We start from the raw sequence: 21727 nt of genomic DNA on the forward strand, positions 1-21727 counted from the left end.
AAAGTTAGCCTATTCAAAGTAATGCTTTCTATTTATTTTTATTATTATGAAAGGAATAAGGAAATTTCACATGGCAACTTTAATAAAATAGTTTGGTATATTTATCTTCAGCCCACGCTTATCAGTAATATTTGGTTTTTGGCCCTTCATACGACAAATTTTGGGCACCCCTGCTCTAGTAGAATAAACAAAATACTATGAAAGTCAATGAACAATTAGCATTCTACAAAATATCTTCTTCTGTTTTTAACAAAAGAAAGAAACTCCAATAGGTTTTGAACAAATGAAAGGTGAATCAATAATAACAATTTTCATTTTTTGTGTAAAAAACCTTTTATTCGCCCAAAAACTAAAATGACCTCATTTACTCTCCCTCAATTTGTTTTTATACCTTTCTGAGTTTCTTTCTTCATAAAAAAACTAAACACAAAATTAAATCTTTTGAACAATGCTGGTTACTGGCATCCATCAACTTCCACAGTTATAGAAAATACTATTGAAGGCAATGGGCAATCAGCATTCTTCAAACTATTTTCTTTTGTGTTCAACAGTAGAAATAAACTCAAACATTTTTTGAACAAGTGAGTAAATGATGACTTTTGGATGAACTATCCTTTTAAGGATAACAGTCAGTGGTTAAAAAGAGTACTGAAAAATCATACTCAAGTTAAAGTACCATTACTTGCCCAAAAATGTAGTGCAAGTAGAGAAAAAGTAAACATTATTCAAAGTATAAGTAAAAAGTAGCCCTACTAAAAGTACTCAGAAGTAGTGGGTAGTGAATTTTACACTGTAAAAGTGTGATGTGTTTAAACGCTATTTGTGCATGTGTGTGAAAACGTAACATTCTGTAGTGCATTTAGGCTACATTCACACTGTGAGACTTAGTGCTCAAATCAGATCTGATTCTATTCTAATATGCAATTTGATTGGAATGGAATCACAAGACTGATTTTTCTACTCAGCCAATCAGTATAGACAAGAAAGCAGTGAGAGCAGGTTGATGGAAAATAGTGGAGTAAAAGTGTAGCTGCGTCTCAAATGGCACACTATACACTATGCACTCATGCACTATGTACTTATGCACTTACACACTCAACAGGATAGTATATGTATGTAGTGCTGTCCCAAATGGCACACTAATGTTTTTTTTTACTAAGCGGAAATTCAAACCGTTTCCCTGATGACGTTTGACGGTTGCCAAATCAGTGAAATAAACAACCGAATTATCAAGTAATACCTGCCGTGAGTATTACCGCATTAACCATCGGGAGGCGCTATAATCACTCTCATAGTAGAACTTTGCTTTTACCATCCAAAATAAATAAAGTTATCCAACATGTGCGTCCGATAGCTCCGCCCCTTCCGCTACGTAAGCAAACCTGCGGTCGTTGAGTGCGTGAAGTGTCCATCATTCCACACTTCATTTAACCGGCTGAATGAGTGCATCATCCGGGTAATTAAAGTGCACTTAATGTTTTTAGAGTTTTCAGTGTGAACACACTACTTACACTATTTATACTACAAAATGGCGAAGAATAGTGCATAAGTATGCGATTTGGGACGCAGCTCGTCAATACAGCACTAAAAATGTACTCAAGGGAAAGTAAATGTTCACATTTTTAAAACTAGACTTAGTAAAGTACAATTCCTAAAATAACCTACTCAATTACAGTCATTTGAGTATTTGTAATTTGTTACTTTAGACCACTAAGATATAATAGAGGCATATATATATATATTTTTTTACTTAATTCACCTGTAATGTCTTGCCTTCTTGCAGTCTGACAACATATAGCACCTGAAGAGCAATATTTAAGTGTAGCTGAGACAGGAGCTCTACAATATACAAGCAACACAAAAAGTCCCCTTAGAGACCTCCGGTTCTCTAAACCTTTCATCTGTTCCTACGCACAATAACACGGCCTGCAAGCCCTTCAAAACTTCACTTATAGATAAGGCAGCGGTAGAGGAAGTCTTCAACATCAAAGCTGTGGCCTGTAGTTGCTGGAGGCCATTGTAATACAATGAAGAATCAAGACCATATACAGCCGCTGCGTCTAAAGTGCCTCTAAATACTCGTACCATATGTGTTCATTGAGAATAGTCTGAAAGCCAGAGAGAAAAAGAGAGGCAGAAATGTTGTTAGGGATGTGATAGGCTTGATTTCCACGCCAAGGCGAAAGTATATATTTTTCATAATAAAGTAAAACAGCTGCTTGCCAGACCAGTTGGCACTGACAGATGTAGTAGTTTTTTTTTTTTCTTCTTCGCTGTTTTATAAGTGCTATTAAAACAAGCTGATGCAAGCACAATGTTAGCGTGGCAGAACCTCTGTGCAGACAATAACACAGACAGACAGCTGATTAACACCGAAACATGCAGAAAACAGAATTCTCTACAGTGTCTGCTTACAAATCAAAATAAGCTGTTTTCTGCACATTAAAAATTACAAAAACTAATAAAAATAAATGTACTTGAATGTAATATTAAATATGCAACATTAAAATGTTTTTAAGAACAATATATAACTTGAAGAGAAATTTGAAGAGAAATCAAATACATTTTTAAAAACTTCAGTTATGCGAAATATATTCAATTATTATTATTTTTATTTGTTTTAACTACTTTTAACAATACAAATATTGCTAAAATACGCTAAGATAAATATGAGTTACTAAATTAATATTACACAGCCCTTGACAATATGACTTTCTATGGTTTTGCTTTGAACTTTTAGGTGTGCAATTTGAGTAAAAGGTTCATTTGTTTGCAGCATTTTAGATATGCAAACATGTTAATTATTTGCAAATCATCTGTTTTGGCATCACTTTAGATATTACGCAAGAGAATCATTCAAATACTAGCTTTAAAATGACGTTGGTGAATTAGTAACAGTTTCTGCTATTCTGACCGTCAGCTGCAGATGTGAATGAATTGCAAAAGAAAGTAGTTCCTCTTACAAAAGAATTTTTAGACTTTCCGAGTTTGATTTTCTTTTTTATTTACACGATTATGGCGTCAAACTGTTGTATAAACGCAATATCATACTCTTAGCAGTGTGATATGCCTGTATATCATCACTGGTGGGACACTAAGGCACTTGGCCTGCGGCCTAACGCACACCTCCTGCCAATGCCGATATATATATTGCAATAGTAATACTCCTGGTGAGTTCTGACTACACAGCAAATTCATCAGAGTTAAATTCTCGGTGTTGAAGCATTTGAGAGTAAAGTGTTGACGTTAAAGAGTTAGATTTTGATAAATGAATATTATAAGAGTTAGAATTGATTTTATTCAGTGCGAAATCAAGGAGTTATCTTTTCTACACTTGGTGGAGTTATTTCCAACATCCGGGAATTCATGCAGCCCCAGTCACAGAAGAATTTTCCAGACGCCATTTTCCATCTGAGGTTTAGAACAGCAACTGGTGAGTCAAACTACCTAAATGTTGGTATTTTACTTACTTTCTTTGAGGAAATACAGTTGTAAACATGTTGTTAAGTTAATAACTTTAGAATGGAGTGACAATTTTAAACTTCTGCGGTTCATTCATGGTCGTTTGTGTATCTAGCTTAACGTTAACTGCATTACTATTGACTTCTTTTCAAGAATGTTTTTATATGTGCTCACGCATACATAGTGCATAAAAACATAAAATGTACATGTTCAACACATTTCTGTCACGCTTAATGCCATTTTGTGCGTTGTTACCATCTGTAAAATAAAATCGACACTTCTCCTTTAATTCCAAGCAAACTAGCGAGGGAATCCCCGGAGCAGCCTTACGTTAGCCTAACGTTACTCTGCCCGGATGCTAACGGCAACACAGGACGGTTTCCATGAGCTCTGAAGAGTTTCTAAAACATATCTGGTGAGTAAATGAGCATATGCTTACTTGTAAAAGGCTTCCTGACTGAAACATATGATTGTTTGTTATTCGTGTACGTTAATTTGGTTATTTTAAACACCGCGGCCCTTTTAAACTGGTTCATTCGTGGCCGTCCATATACCGTTAGTCCATAACTTAGACTCGTGTGATAACGTAAGTTACGCTTGAATTATATTAAGTGTTGACAACCATTAAAGTCGTAATGTTAACATTAATGTCTTTAAATGACCGCGTTTGCACTTTATCAGACATTTAACGTTACAGAAGTCTCCCGGAAGTTGCGGGATTAACGTTAACGTTATCCCGCAAATGCACAGAGACTCCCAGATGCCCAAGTAGATGCCCGCAAATGAATGATAATCTCCCGGAAATCGCGCGTCTTCCGCCCGGTCATTAAACACTTTGCACGCCCCTCTCCACCGCATCCCTCCCAGCTCTTCAGGTACGTCGCGCGCAAGTCACCCCCACCGCTCTTTAGGTACGACGCGCGCAACTCATCCCATTGCTCTTTAGGTAACGTTACTCATCTCTCCTGCAACCTCCCGCAAATCAACTCTGTATCCCCCGAAAATGACTTTTCCCAACTCGGGATGTCTGACGTTAGTAAGTTAGGCTATTTCTGTTGTCAGGAACATCTTAGTCAAGCTTTTTCTCCCGCATGATATTGTGCTTAAAACTATAGGCTAAACTTAGCATGTACTGTACACAACATTTCCGTTTTATTAGTGCGTTGTAAACAGCCACCTGTCTGTAAAATTAATCAACTGATTCATATTTGAGCAGCCTAATGATGATACAGGTTTGATTTGTAGATTTATTATCAATAATCAACATCAGAATCAAAAGATATGTGAAAATGTGTGAGGCATACTTTGTGATGTTCATCTCTCTTTTTTTATCTGAAGGTTATGCATATGTGTTAGATACTAATGTGTTGTTGTTTTTTAACAGCCACAGTTCTCTGTACAATAACACAAGACCCTGTGACGGTGGCTGATTAGAGACGGATGGTGTATTTCCAGAGTTGGTGAAATGACCAAGCACACCTTCTTGGTCATATGTGGTGATAATAATGAAGGTATGTTTGATAAAGTTCTGTATTTGTTTCACAAAGCTGAGAGGGTATTAGAGCATTAGAGAATAACAAATGACATGAAGTTAATAAGTTTTGTATTGTGGGTGAACTGTTACTTAAATAATGTTTTGCTCTTTGCTTTGCACTTTTCCTCTTCTGCTTATCCTAATATTTTAGATTATATTTGGACCTGAAACATCTGCTAGACTCCAGGAAAGGTGGCGTCAATACTGGACCTGAAAGGGCCTAACAAGTTGAATCTGGTAAAGAAACACGCACGCACACACACACACAAACACACACACACACACACACACACACACACACACACACACACGCGCACGCTTACAGAAAACTGTAAGTTTATGAATATTTTTTACACTGTGGCCAATATTTTGGGGAAGTCAGCATCACTAAATGATATAAAAGATTTTAAGCTCCTCTAAATTTTGCTCCAAGTGTTGTGTTAAATTGAGGATTCTGGACAGACAGCTGCCTGTTTTTCCAGTTCTAGTCATAGTGGTTAACCTAATTGTTTTTGGAGATCCAACAGTGATATATGTGTTTTTTCTACTTTTCCATATCCTGTCACCTCAACCAGATGGGAGAGTCAAGTTGTGGATCATCATGAAGATTTTCAAAAGGTGAGTTTAGATTTCTTGAATGTTTTATTTACTTTAAATGTTCTTTTAAATATATCATAGAATTTGATTGCAATTTGTTTTCAAACATTTTTCTTAGTCATGCTGGAGTCTTGAAGAGTTCTTAGATGAGCATCACCCTATATCCGTGCATCAGGAACCACCAGATGAGCGATCAGCAGCTACTACTGTACATCGTCATGGATAAAAAGGTCATCCTGTGGCTGGGAAGCACATCTTTCACAGGACATGCTTGATGAGATTTCCTAGCTCCAGTTTGTTTTCACACAAGTTTACAGCATTTATACCTTCATTTTAAACTGCTGTGTTTGATATGGAGGACCAAGGAAACACCAGAAGTGAAAGATTTGCACGCCAAGTTGTTTAAAATGTAATTTCAGAAGAAAACTATGAGTGACGCTATATTGAACTTTCAAATTGCTCTGATGAAACATCAAGTTTGGACATCATATTTTGTTGATACTGTCTGTACTAATAAAACATTTAAAGCATATTTGGCATTGTTGCATTTTAAAAACTGAATGAATTGTTGAAGTGGTGGATGTTTTCAAATAAAATGTTTTTTTATTTTGTAATTTACAGTCTATTTGACCTTTTTACCATATTTACACTCAAGAGAGTTGAATAAAATAACAATATATTACACCAGGCGGTGTTAAATATAGTTACATTTTTTAACTCTGCCCTGAGTTAAAATTAACACTTACTTCGGTGTCAATGTGCCAACCCTTTTGAAAGTGTTGATTTAAGTCTGTTTTGAGTGGACCCCATGAGACACTTTCAAAGTGTTGAAATTAACACCCATAGAGTTGTTTTGGGTCCCCATATTTTGCTGTGTACTTTTATTCAAACAACAAGTTGTTTTTTGACCGGAAACGGCACAGGCTTTCCACAAAAAATAATAAGACAATGTACAAGAGGCATCATTGTGGAAAAAGAACCGTCAGCTAAATAGAAAAGTTAAGTGGTTTGTACAAAATTATTCATACCCTTTGGAAACTGTCACAGTCTATGGGAAAGTTCCATATTATTCTAAACAGTTCAAGCTGTGTTAAAACATATAAACAGATACCACTTATTAAATTCCTAAATTCTATAGAAGTATTAGGCATGGAGTAAAATGTTAATATTTAAGTCCTGTAACATTTCTTCAAAATTTGCCATGATTGCAGAAAGTAACAATTGGTCAAAATTGTCACGTGTTGTGACTGAAAATCAGGGTTATTCCACCAAATATAAATTTCTTACCTTATTGAAGTTGAAAATAATATCAATATATATTAAATTAACCTATTTGCAAAAGTTTTAAAGCTCAAACCCATAACTGTAAACTATAAAAAGATGTTTAAGGCGGTAAACTCTTTATTTTGATCACTAATGCGGAGCACGTAACATGCTTTTCACCAAATAACGAAGGCTTCCTTTCCAATCACATACATGTTCACTTAGCAAAAATAGTTTTTTTTTTTCCATTAAATATCCACTCAGAGATATAGATATATTAATAAAAATTCTTTATTTATTTATTCATTTTTTGCAATGCTGTGAAGATTCCTGTGATTAAGAAAGTAAATAAATAAATTAGATAGACACCACTCTCAGATTCTCTGGATGTTTTAGAGTAAACGGTTAATATTTATATATTTTAATAATAAGTTCTGTAACATTTCTTCCAAATTTCAAATCAAAAATATTGCCATAACTGCAGAAAATTAGTCAAAATAACATTGTTTTCAGCTGTTGTGACTGAAAATCAGGGTTATTCCAGGGTTATTATTGATTTCTTACCTCTTTTAAAGTTAGAACAGTTCTATTGTGTTGTCTAAAAATGAATAAACATATCTGCAAAAACATTGAAATACTGCAAAAAAGTCAAACCCTTAACTATAACCCATATAAGGTTGTTTAAAGTGGTCTCTTAATTTTTTTATGCAGCCAATGAATTCAGCAAACTGTTTATTTTCATGACTAATGCAGAGCACGTTACTTACTTTTAACCATAACCATACGTCTGCTTAACCATAAAGCTCAAAAGTCACACACACGAGTCCCCAACATTAAAACCAATCCCGAAACCAAGTCAACAGTCTATTCAAAGCACACTTCGAGTCATCAATCTGCTCCCCAGACCTCTACACGATGACTTCATGACGTCAGATTGAGGTTGAAATCAAAAAAATAAATAAATCAATCAGCGGCGCATGCACGGGCCGACCGCAGGCCTTTGATGAGGTGCGATTGCGGCCCGACAGAGAGGTGAGCGTGATGACAGGCCGCATGGATGTGGTTAGTCACAGCAGTATGTAATATAAGGTGTACTCACTCCTGGGCTCGCGCGGTCCGTCCACCGTGACCTTAATGGCTCTGTGGTAAGTGGCCACTTGCGGTGGGTTTGTGAATACTGTAATCGTCAGGGTGAAGCTCTTCCCTGTGCAAACACAGAAACATTTAAGGGCTTTACTTTGCTGTCAGGGCAACACTGAGAGATCATCCTAATGATCGAAGGACTTGCTTTATTTTACAGTGAGTGTGTAATCGTGCTAGTCGGTGTCTTGATCATGTGTTTTTCACCAGTTCCACTTCAAAACTATATCATTCTTAAAAGGATAGTTCACCTTAAAATGAACATTTCCTCATTATTTAATTACACTCATGTAGTTCCAACCTTTTATGGATTTCTTTCTTCTGCTAAACACAAAAGAGGATTTTCTGAGGAATGCTGGAAAACATAGGAACTAAAATACTATGGAAGTCAATGGCTGCTTTTCCCCCAAAGTTCTTTATTATTTTATCTTCAACAGAAAAAAGAAACTCATACAGGTTTGGAACAAGTAAAGGATGAGTACATAATGACAAAACTTTCATTTTTTTGGATGAATTATTCCTTTAAAGGGCCCATGAAATTAAAGTGAAAGTTTTTTAGACTGTTGGTATCAGTATTGTTAGTTTTAAGGATATCTATAAGCTAGTGTGCTCCAAAACAGTGACAAAATTCATGTTTAGAAGATCTAAAACTGATATAAACATGTAAAGCTGGTAGGTTGTCACTTCCGCCTAAATGGGTCAACAGTTTCATTCACGTCACCTCATACTTCAGCTTCTCATCAAATCTTGACCAATCAAATGCTCTTTAGAATCTGACATGCCCCGCCCCTTCAAGGCGCTCCTCATTTGCTTTTAAAAAGGGGAGGGGCTACACTTTGTCCCAACCCTCTTAATGTTTCAGTTGAGATCATGTCAAACATCAACCAAAAACATTCACGTTTCAAAGCACTTCATGGGACCTTTAAAAAAAGCTTTAATAACCTGACACCTTGTACATCTAGAGAGTCTAATCAGGCTCCATTTTTGGAAAAGTGGTGAACTGGAAAATAAAGAGTTACTGATGGTTAAATTTATGGTTTCACACCCAATTCTTAAAGAATTTTGCAGTGACTATATTTTCTTCTTAATCAGTTGTTTTGTCATCCTGACTCCAGGGGGGTTTGACCTTGCTAATTAACTCTTGATCGCCCCCCATATTGCTCAGGGGTGCTAACAATAATAACCTTAAAAGGTTTTTACAAAAAATGAAAACAGCTTTTAATAATTTTGACTTCAACTGTATATGTAAAATTATTATGATTATAGGTAATAAAATTATAAATTATTTTTTTACCTCATAAGGAGCTGAACCCCCCTAAAATAAACATTCTAAAAAAAAAAAAAAAAAAAAAAAAAATATATATATATATATATATATATATATATATATATATATATATACACACACACACACACACACACACACACATATATATATACATATATATATATATATATATATATATATATATATATATATATATATATACATATATATATATATATATATACACACACATATATATATATATATATATATATATATATATATATATATACACACATATATATATATATATATATATATAAAATAATGTTAATGCATGGTCAGATATACAGTATCTTATATAAAAATTAAACAATTAACTTTTTTAAATACATATATAGTTTGTAATGATTGTTATTTTACTTCTATTTTAATGAATTCTATGGAGTAAAGCACATAAAACTTATTTTCATATATTAGACAAAAAAAAAGAAAAATAATATTTGTCTAATAGCCTATGTGAATGTAAAATAGCCTTATAATATAGAATTTTAAATATTAGCAAAATATTTGTTAATATATGAACGGAAAATAGATTTTTATTCAACTGCAAAATTAAATAAATACATATATGGGTCATCTTTAAGAATCTCGTGCCTGCTGAAATAACCCATCAGATGTTAATGCATGGTCAAATATATTTTATATAAAAATTAAACATAATTAACTTTTTTTAAATAAGAGAAACAAAAAAACATGTCACATGCAGCTAATACGAGATTTAACTTGATGTCTTAAGTTTTTAATGTAACGTAAGTGACAAAGGACTTATACAGTTAACTTTATTCAACTAAACATAAGTACCCAGTAGTTTTTATAACAGTTTGATCTTGTATTTGTTTTTTTATAATTTAATAAATTTAATAGCGTCTCTAATATTTATGTGATTTGGAAATGGTACAATGTGTTTGAGAAAAATAATAAGATTAAAATACTGACTTCCAAAATAATTAATCACTCTTGACTTCCAAACCATTTTTTGTTTTGTTTTGTTGAATAGAAAAGAAGATATTTTGAAGAATGTTGGAATCCGGTAACCATTGACTTCCATAATATTAGCTTTTTCCACTATAGATGTCAGTGGTTACCAGTTTCCAACATTCCTCGAAATATCTTCTTTTCCATTCAACAGAAAAACAAAACAAGTCCTAAAACTGATCTGGAACAAGTGAAGGATGTACAAATGATGACAGAATTTTCCTTTCTGGGTAAAATTGTCGCTTTAAATGTGCTCATTAGAATAGAAGACGTTTATTACTTCCAATACTACTTTAAAAAACATTAATGCGTATATTATTGTACAACAAATAAATAGCGTTTTAACATTTATGTATTTGGGTAAATAATATAATCAAAATATTGACTTACATAATAATTCTAACACCCTCAGAAGTGCAATCACAAACAGAACGCTGGGCTGCTGGGAAATTGTGCAACGCTACACTGTGGCATCGGCTATCTAGACAGCTCACTTCCTTAAACACCGTTTCCAGACAATTTGTGCTCTCTGGCGGTTTAACACGGGGGAACAAGGGATTAACATGACGCTCGGATGGTTGCTACTCATGAATGCGGCTGGTTTGCTGGGGAGACGGGAAGCAGTGGGTGGAAGAGTTTGGCAGCGCTGGGAAACAGCTGGCAGGACGAGTGGAATCTCAGCACCACACAGCAGCGCGGATCTGCTGACACTGATTTCACAAGACTTGGGACCATAAAACATAATTAAATACGACCAAATGCCGCTCATAATGCGAAAATAATTTGAACTTATTGGTAACACAATATATAGCATGTCACCGTGTCCTGGAATCTCCTGGAAATCAAAGAAAACCTCATGTGTCACAAAACATGAGGCTTTAAGAATGAACCGAGCAAGTGATTCCTGTTGCTATATTTTCCAGAGGATTTTTTGTATCATCCGAAACCTATATTTGAGGCAAGCAAAACATGTGCAAAATGTTCCACATTTTTGGATTTGTGCCAAAAAGAGAGCCATGCGAGTATTTGTACATGTATAACACAGTTCAGAAATTAATTTAGGCTTAATATTTATGGTCAGACTTCACAATAAGTTTTCATTAGTTAATGTATTTACTAACATGAACTAATAATTAGGGGTTCGACGAGACACTTACTCCACGTGACAAGATTTTTACTAAATTTTAAAGAAATCTTCAATGATGAAATATAAATGGAGTATAGTTTTTTATTCAACTGAAAACAAAAATCACAAATTGCAAAACTATTAGGTGTTATTTTTTAAAATCAGTTTGTAATGATTGTTATTTTACTTCTATTTTAATGAATTCTATGTAAAGAACATGAAAACACTAAAATATTTGTCTAATAGCTTATGTGAATGGAAAATAGCCTTTTAACATAGAATTTCAAATATAAGCAAAAAAGTTGTTAATTAATTAATTAAATAAATAAATAAATAAAGTACAAACTGCAAAACAATTTAGCTACTTTTTAAAAAAATTCTAACAAAGGGTATTTTATTTCTATTTTAATTAATTCCATGCCATAAAGGACATGCAAACACTGGATGTAATGTATTTTGTAATGTAATTTGATACCACGTGCCGAATGAAAAAAAAAGAAAAAAAAAAAAAGCTTTTCCCGGACAACATAAACATGTTTTAAGTGATGATGATGATGTGATGATTGACCAAACTCGAAAGGTGCAAAGAATAGTGTCAAACAGCCACGTGTTTATGTCTTATCCCGTCTCAAAATGCAGCTAAAAGTCCTTTCCGAAGTTAAAAGTTTGATTCAGGTCTTTACATGTCTGTACTGCACTTCAATAATGTGACTGAAATAGAAATATTTAACTCCATTTGTGTTTACAATGGTTATGACTTTAAGCATATCTGCAGTGCTATTCCATCACATTGTTATGAACCATAATGTGTGTGGCTGCAGTTGTAGGCTCTGTTGGACGCGGCAGCCGCTGAACTGAAAGCGGTTATGTCACACCTGCCAGCCCAACTGAGTGACACGTGCAACTCTGAGGCCAGCCTGGGTTGCCAGGTGTGTGGAAAGCAGTTGATTTGCAGTTTAAATCCAATCCTGCCTCTGATCTTCAATGCTAATTTCAACCCCACGCTCCATCATAACATCACACCTCACGAGACAACTTTTCACCTCGACAGGAAATCTCATCGCAATTTAATCTTGCGAGATCTCGTCATACAAGATCGTCACATCTCTACTAATAATTGAACAACACTTGTACAGCATTTATTAATCATAGTTCAACATTTACTAATGTATTATTAAAATCCAAATTCATGCTTGTTAACATTAGTTAATGCATCGTTAAGTTTTCATGAACTAACAATGAATGAATTTAAACATGAATAAATACTGTGGTAAGTGTATTGTTCATTGTTTGTTCATGTTAGCATTGTAGTTACATTAAATAATACAACCTTATTGTGTTACCATATTTATAATAACCATATTTATGTTACCATATTTATAATAAACATTTTTTATATTTTTTATATTGTATAACGTTTCATACTTCTTTATTTATTGACATTTTTTAAATAATAGAGTTGATTTTTATATCCATGTTTATGATGATTGCAAATGTTTAGAATATTTTACATAATTTATTACTTTAATTCAGATGTGATTAATTTTTTAGATAATATAGCAAGCTTTTTGATGGAGTGAACAATACTGAAACAATATACACTCTCACTCAGACTAGTTTCTTGAACATGCCATTGAGTTCACTGTACTCAAATGGCCTCCACAGTCACCAGAGGTTAATCCAATAGAGCACCTTTGGGATGTGGTGGAACGGGAGATTCGCATCATGGATGTGCAGCCGACAAATCTGCAGCAACTGCGTGATGCTATCATGCCAATACGGACCCAAATTTCCAGTACCTTGTTGGATCTAAGCCACAAAGGGTTAAGGCAGTGCTGAAGGCAAAAGAGCTGTCAATCGCAAGGCATAATAGGATTGCACACCAAAAACGTTACCTTCTTTTTTTGGTATATCGTTTTGTATTATGCTCAGATTATTTTATTTATTTTTTGCTCCGCCTTTATTGGACTGTTTTTAGTTAAAGTACAAGACATGAAAGTGAAAAAAGCCTGAACAACACAGATTTTTTAATTGAGGTTTAATGTTACGATGCATGAAAATTTGGTGAACAACTTTATTTGAAACAAAACCCGAGTCAATTTATTGTTCGACTGATTTCCTGAAAATTCTGTTAGTTTGGTTTATTTATATTGATTTTTATTTATTTTTTGGCTCGACCAATGGTATAAGTTTGGGGGCGTGGCTATCTGTTTGCTGACTAGACAGACGAGTATTGCAGTAGCATAATTATATTTTTAGAGTTAAATCATAACTCTAAATCATAGACTTAGTAATCATTAACTAAAATAAATGAAATAAAATAAAATAAAACTAAGTTAAATTAAAATGAATAAAATAAAATAAATAAAATAAAGCTAAATTAAATGAAAATTAATAAAATAAAATAAAAATAAATTAAATAAAAATGAATAAAATGAAATAAAACTAAATTAGAATTAACGAAATAAAATACGTAAAAGTAAATTAAATTAAAATGAATAAAATGAAATAAAACTGAACTAAATTTAATTTAATTAAACTAAATAAAATAAATAAAACTAAATTAAATTAAAATGAATAAAATAACTAAACAAATTAAAATAAATTAAAATGAATAAAATAAATAAAATAAAATAAATAAAACTAAATTAAATTAAAATCAGTTAAATAAAAAAATAAGCTAATCAAATAAAGCTAAATTAAAATGAATAAAATATAACAAAAAACAAAATTAAATTAAACTAAATTAAAATGAATAAAATATAATAAAATAAAGTAAATTAAACTAAATAAAATAAATAAAGTAAAACTAAATTAAATTAAACTAAATTAAATTTAAATAAAATAAAATAAAATAAAATAAAATAAAATAAAATAAAATAAAATAAAATAAAATAAAATAAAATAAAATAAAATAAAAATAAAAATTAAATTAAATTAAATGAACCAAACCAAACCAAACTAAACTAAAATAATCTGAGCATTATACAAAACAATTTTCCAACAAAACAAAAGAACTGGCAGTCTCTTAAGTTAGCGTTTCTGGTGTGAGAAACCCTAGCACAGTACGCACACAGACCTGTAATTTAATGAGTACATTCTTACCGGCAATGTGGTGATGTGGTTTCACAACGGTGTTGGCTCGTAACTGATAGCTCTGTATACAGACTGACTATAATTATTCTAAGAATGTCATGTGTCCCTGTGTGACTGCGTGCCTCTGTTACCAAATCTCCCTGGAGGATTTCTCCACATGACATTGTGCAAGTGTAGATAAACATTCAATGGTTAAACTTAATAGAAAATTGCATGGCGCGATAATGCAGCTGGTAATATACTAAGCATGTGTAAACTGAGGTTAACTGGTATGAAATGTATTGTTTGAATATGATTGATGTGAAAAACCTTTTGATGCTAAAATACCTGAAATTATTTTAGGAGATAAACATTCAATTCTGCTGACACAACACGGTTGTTTACTTTGAATTGTGCATTTAAATACAACATTTGGACTATTTCTTATTTCAAATATTTTTCATTATATATATATATATATATATATATATATATATATATATATTGCAATGTATGAGTTGGACTGGATGAAGGTTTCCATATAGATATATGGAAGCTTGTTTCTGCCACTGAAAAAAGTTAATTATTAGACATAATCAAGCAATTCTGATTTTTATTTCTGATAATTGTGATCTTTTCTCCAGGTTACTAATTACCAGGCAGGGGAGCATTTCCCAAACAACAACAAAACTCGCGGCTGAACTATCATAGTATGATGCATCGATAGGGAAAAGAGCAATGTAGTGATGAGTGTTTCCCAAAACATAGTTTCCCTGTCTCAAAACCGTTGTTTGAACCATGTTAGTTATTACATAAACGTTCATAATGACGCTCTAATCGGGGTCGATTAACTACTTCTTTAAAGAAAAAAAACATTTTTTTTTTGCTATTTATATTGTTTATATTGTAACAGGCACACACATTAAAAAAATTGTTTTGGTAACAACATGCACTTGTTTTCATATTAATTGAAATATATGTAAACAACACAGATAGGGGCAATCTTTTCTTTACAAATATTACTAAGAATATGCCATATTCTATTCTAAAACCACTTAGCTAACATGTATTTTAATCTCATATATAAATCTCTAATTGTTGTAATTTACAGTAGGCTGTTTATTAAGAAATGAAATAATATCCTACTTAATAATAATAATAATCTGTTTTTTAATGTTTATAATTATTAAGTAGGTAACTTGCTGATTTATTTTTATTTTACTGATTTGTTTGATTAAAAGTCTACTTTTACAATTTGACACATTCGAACCACTGCAGAAATGTTAACCAACAGGCTCAGGTCATATACAGATGCTTTTCTTAAAAAAATAACCTACTATAAATTAAAACCATTAACATATGCTATATATTTTTGTTTTCACAAGCTTTAGACACATAAAGTACACTCCGCTTTTGAAATTATAGCCTATAGCTTTCCTCATGAGCCGTGGCTGCGTTCAAAATGGCATAAATGTTGTCAAAGTGCACTGCGAATGGAACGCAATTGTCAATATGAAGATCGCTAAAACTGTACTGTGAAAAATACTTAAAAAAAAGCTAATTATATCTAAGAGAGATGACTTTTTAAAAAAATTATTCCAAGTTTAAATGTTGAAAGGTTCGAAATGAATAGGTCATAGGGGGGTAACTGGAAATACAACACAACCAGGAACTGTGATTCTAACTACAGCTCCAGAGGTGTAGTTGCAAACGTACAAGTTTGCGATGCAGTTCACAAATGTTGGATTTGGGAAATGGCAAATCAACGAACTGTTTGTAATGATGCAACTTGCGACCTTAGTTAGCTAATGATGGTTTTCGGAAACGCACCCATGATCTCATGAGAAAACGTAAGTGTTTTACGTTTTTTCAGTTTAGTGGCTAGTTTGTACAAATTCGTACAAGTTCAATCTTACGATTTTAAAAAGGAGGCGTGGCACCCAACCCCACCCCTAAACTCAACCATTGGGTGAGGAGCAAATCATACTAAATTGTACAAATTAGATCATACAAATTAATACGAATTAGCCATTAAATCAAAAAGTTACGAATTACCGTAAGATTGCGTTGAAATTACAGGGTGGTTTGGGGGGGGGACTGACGTCAAAACAAGTTGTATAGGTAGGCAGTATTTCAGACAGGAAGCGAAGTGGGAGAGAGAGAGGGGGTAGAGATGGGAAATGTCCTCGAGCCAGGATTCGAACTCTGGACGCCCTGAAATGCTACCGCACCATATCTGTCCTGCAGATTTTAGCTCCAACTTGCCTCAACACACCTGAATGGATGTTTCTTGAAAGCCTAGTAAGAGCTTGATTAGCTAGCCCAGGTGTATCTGACTGGGGATAGAACTAAACTTTGCAGGACACCGGCCATTAGGACCGAGTTTGGGCACCACTGCAATAGTCTATTGCGCCAACAGAAATAGTTTTTTATAATATGTATCTTAAATATTAATTGGTAAAAACAGTCCATATACATTTGTGCACCCCTGCATCAGTTCATACCATTGTGGATGCATAATCGTTCCAATCAGTCTATGCAAGAAAATATTCATTCATCAGTCTAAAACTGGCAGATCTAAAGCACCGATAGACAAGGTAAGTGTTCACAAGACTGTTTTCTCATTAAAACAAGTGCTTGTTTCTACATATAGCCTAAAAAGTAAAGTCAAATTACAAGAGTAGGTTGTATAGTTTGACCTCTGAAATAGCTAATCAAAGGATACTGTAGGTCAGAATCCACTAAATATCCCTCAGAACAGTTAAATACGTTTAGGTTTATAAAACACAAATAGAAAACACGAAACTTAAATACGTTTTATTATTAAATTAAATATAATTTAAATAAATACTGAAGCATGTATTACACAAACTAAAATTACACAAAAAGTTGACCCCCCTGATAATCAATGTATAATTCGTACCTTGTTTGTCTCAAAAGAAGTGCTTCAAGAAAATAGAATGCATTGTCCTCCCAAAACTAGACTATATAAGTTGGAATTTAAAGTTTGTACCACACAAGTCAGAGTTCTGGGTTTATATCTGCCAATTCTGACCATTGTTAGAGTAATTTTGATTTATTTTCTTAAAATTATGAGTTTATATCTCTGTAATTCTGTCTTAAATACATGTTTGTAACCCCCAATTACAAGAAAAACTCCTTTTGTGACTTTGATATAAAGTGACAATTACCTTTATATATATTTATTTCATTCAGCACTCAAAAACAATATTCCATACCTCAAATTCCATTTCAACGCATCCATTTACAATAATATTTTAGAATCATCCATTTTTTTTTCACTATATAATAATAATTAAGTGCCCTGTATCCATGCAATCATCTTCAGTGATGAATTATTTAATATACATGACTCCAATCCTTCCATGTTAGGCTATTTCATGGTTTGATGGTAGCTAATATTCTATAACGAAAGCGGTAATAACCAAAATGCTGTAGGCAAGCTTAAAACACCCAGTTAAGCTAATTTTTGATATAGACCATTCTGAACAAGAATCAATTATATGCAACTTGCATAAAAATAAATGACAAAGCAAGTACTGCAATGATTATTACTAAATAAATAAAAAAATCATAAGATGTACTGACCTCTTCCGCTTCGTCCCACAAAGCGCAGGTCATTGAAGCGGGCCACCTGGTTCTTCATAACCCCTGAGGCATTCCTGAGCTCCGCTGAATAATTCTCATCATTTCCGGCCATCACTGTGACCACAGTCCCATCGGGAACCTCACCCAGGGCCACCACCTGTGGAGAGAACAAGATACAATGCTTCAAACTGTGCAAGAAAGATATCATGTTCATCAGAAAGTTCAGCGATTGTTATTTTATAGCAAGACTATGCAGACAATAGCAAATATGATGCAAAGTTATTTTAAAATTAATGAAATGTTTAATGCATGCAGTTTCTGATGAATGATTACTGCTGTTTACAAACCTCAGTGAAAAATATAAATGCTTTTATATTTCATATAAATGTATTGCATGCACTTTAAAAATGACACTTTTTCTTAAATGTTTACTGCAAACTGAATCAAATTAGTCTTATGATCCATTTGAACTTTAATAACATTAAACTGACTAATTAATTATTAAACAGTTTGTATTAAAAAAAACAAGCTAGAAGTGAGACTAATTTAGTTTAATAAGTTACAATTAACATAAAAAACATGTTGTCATGATTTATTTACCATATAGTTGTTTTATGGTGTGGTCATATCATTAAACATTTCTAAAATTTAGATTGCATTAGTTTTGTAACAGTCTGAACATGTGTTGCATGCATATACTGCACCTAAGGCAACACATTTGCACATATATGTATATCATCTTGCAGCTCTGTTTCACCATTACTAATCTAGCTACTAATCTGGCAATTACCTAATAGCTAACCACACCTGCCCAGGCCTGACCATAAACACGAGCTAACAGCAATGTTTCTGCCACAGGCCAGAATTACACATCAAACGTTGAATAATGCCAGAGCAATTTTAGAATTTCTTATTAAACAGAGCTGTGTTCCAGTGTCTACTCTGCTATTAAGAAAAATGCTTTTCACGCGCTCTTACTAAAAGTATATATAGTACAAAGGCAAGATTCAGTCTACTGACACACTAACTATTCAATACAAATTGACAAAATTGAAGAAGACAAACACATTCAATGAGCTATAACTGACTTTAAAATCGTAAATTGTAAGTATCATTTGTGTAAACTTAAAACTGACGGATAGTGAAAAATTGGACTACAATCTTAAATTAAAATATTTATTATCTCTAGGGATAGTAAAAGAGTTAGACTACAATTTACAAATAAAACATTCTATCCTAAACATATGACACAACCAAATTTTGCTAAATTATCTGTTATCGTTAGAGTTGTTTAGACGTGATTTTTTTAATTATTACAACATTATAATATAGTGATTGCTAAAACCACACAGGCAATTTAACATGCATTGGGTTCGTATTATTCACTTGATTAAATTATTCATAATACATATTAGGCTACAAGTACTTCACATTATAGCGTTCATATTAGTAAGCCACTTGTAATACATTACACAAACGTATGTAGTCCTAGACTATTACCAATACGCACTTTTAAAGTCAAGCTCTTACCTTAAACGCGACCGGTAGGGTTTTATTACACCTCCAATGAGAAGGCAAAACCGAGCAGAGAAAGTTGGGACTGTCTGTGCGCACCAGTTCGGCCGGGTGATCGGCGATGATCTCGGCCATGGAGCGGTTCTCCTGCGCGCGGAGTCTGGGCACCACCGCGCCGTCCTGCTGCTGCTGAGGTCCTGCATTCGAGTTCACGTCGTTCATCTTCACCGACACCGGCGGGCTGAACCTCCGGCCGGCGCTGGGATCTACGGGAATGCGCATCACAACAGTCTAAATTAGCCAAAGAGCACCGTATGTCCTCCGTTTGCGTGAGAGGAGCGCCGTCAGTCCCTCTCCGTGCGCTCAGCGCTGCAGTCTGATGAGTTTGGGAAGTGCTGCGGGTTACACACACTCCAGCACACTTCAATTGGCGCTTTGCGCGCAGTCGTCATTAACTACGTTTCCTGTATTAAAAGGCGCTTAATTCACCGCCACAAGGAGACTTTGAACGGTTTACTCAGGTTTCCACAAAAAAAAGAAGTTTTAGTATGGTATGGATCTTATCAAAGCAGATTAGACAAACTGTCTAAAAAATTAATAAAAAACATAGGAGTTATCAGCGGCACGCGATCGCTTAAAGTCCGAATAAATACATACACACAGTCCGATTTATGTGCATATAAACAATATGTGTTATATCAACATAGATGATAATAAATGGCTGATATTTTGTCTTTGGGTTGTATGGGATCAGAAGGACAGCGCTCCCTCGAGAGCGCGCGGGATCAAATTAGGCTTTAAGGATGAAAAGAGCTCAGGAGGCGCAATGTTTGTTGCCTCCAATGCGGTTGGTCTTTGAAGACGGGGATTTCTCTTTTTTGTGGTTCATATAGTTTCCAACATGCAGTCACTGAAGTGAAGCCACTCAGAAGTCATTTTGTTTTAGAACAATGAGCGTTTATATCAACAGTAAGAATGTTTAGAACTGGCTATTATCACTTATGATGTCTGAATGGAAAAAGAATAAATGGCCTCTCTGGGTTCTCAATTGATTCAATTACTGCATTATGAGAAAATTTAATATAACGTTAATGTTTTCCTTGAGATCAGAATGGACATCATTATATTAGTCAAAGCATTTTTTCCTACGCAAAGGCAATGGAATATGCACACACAGAAATGAAACCACACAATGATTACAAGAACTTCTCAATGTAGTTTTGGATTTGTTTAAAGTAAAACACACCAAGTAGTTATACTTTTATATAGAGATCTTTTTTTGGCATTCAAATATTTTTCTACTTGATTATTATATAATTATATAAATATAAGTATCCATCATACAGTGAATATTTCTACATAAAATCAGCACACTGAACTTGACAAGCTATACATTTATACTTAATCATTATAACTTTGACAACATCCCTCAATAGATGAGTTTTGTCAAACTGTAATATGTCATTTTTAAAAAAACATGATTTTCAGAACATTATTCATCATGCAGGCAGCAAAAATGACCGTCACACCATTATTATTCTGTTTAACAAATACCTGAATTATTAAAACACTACAGAGCCCTGCTATCCAAAAACGAATGGCTTCAATTAAAAGAAATGTTCATTCTCTCATATCTCTGTCTGAGAAAGTGTTACTCAGAGCATCATGCTGGGATAATTTGAGTGAGCCATAATGACAGAATATTTTCAGACTCATATTATATACACTTTCTACACACACCTCAAGCTCATAAAGTCTAAAGTCTGCCGTTTCAACATCCTTTGAGCAACATTTCTTTTGATTCTATGATACACAGTCTTTCATGTTCTGGCAGTGCAGCTACGTATAATGCATGTCATCTAATAACACTTAACTCTCCATCTCTTCATGATACTGTAGATGGCAATCTCTCCCTCTGACTCAACAGACTCACGCATAGTGATTAACCCAAGTGTTGCAATGTGTTTCGTTTTTAAAAAACGATTCGAATGATGGGTCCATAATTTTTGACGGGAACACAGACACGGCCAATAAACCTAATAGGAAACAAAAGGTCTAATTATTCTTGGCAGGGCTGTTTTTGTTCAATCAGTGGCAGCAG

The 21727-nt window shown here is 33.6% G+C and overlaps 1 protein-coding gene and 1 long non-coding RNA gene across 21 annotated transcripts in view; one reads left to right on the forward strand and one right to left on the reverse strand.

The window, feature by feature from the left end:
* The window catches only part of runx2b (RUNX family transcription factor 2b), a 292292-nt gene that overhangs the window by 47640 nt on the left and 222925 nt on the right, over positions 1–21727 (reverse strand). For all 20 annotated transcript variants that reach the window (XR_015517529.1, XR_015517528.1, XM_087296525.1 and 17 more), the window contains 3 exon segments: positions 19642–19892; positions 18112–18268; positions 7956–8060 (listed from right to left, as the gene is read on the reverse strand). Coding sequence is in view for 18 of the 20 variants with exons in the window: in XM_087296525.1 (XP_087152651.1) it covers positions 7956–8060; positions 18112–18268; positions 19642–19892 (513 nt within the window). In the remaining 2 variants the exon portion in view is untranslated.
* LOC147839454 (uncharacterized) lies at positions 3197–6125 on the forward strand. The gene is made up of 6 exons (XR_015519061.1): positions 3197–3433; positions 3759–3877; positions 4847–4973; positions 5148–5233; positions 5572–5614; positions 5712–6125. It is a non-coding gene; the product is annotated as an uncharacterized LOC147839454 (long non-coding RNA).

This window comes from Danio rerio, chromosome 20 (assembly GCF_052040795.2).
Source record: "Danio rerio strain M-AB ecotype USA chromosome 20, GRCz13ab, whole genome shotgun sequence".
In the NCBI taxonomy this organism is placed as follows: domain Eukaryota; kingdom Metazoa; phylum Chordata; class Actinopteri; order Cypriniformes; family Danionidae; genus Danio; species Danio rerio.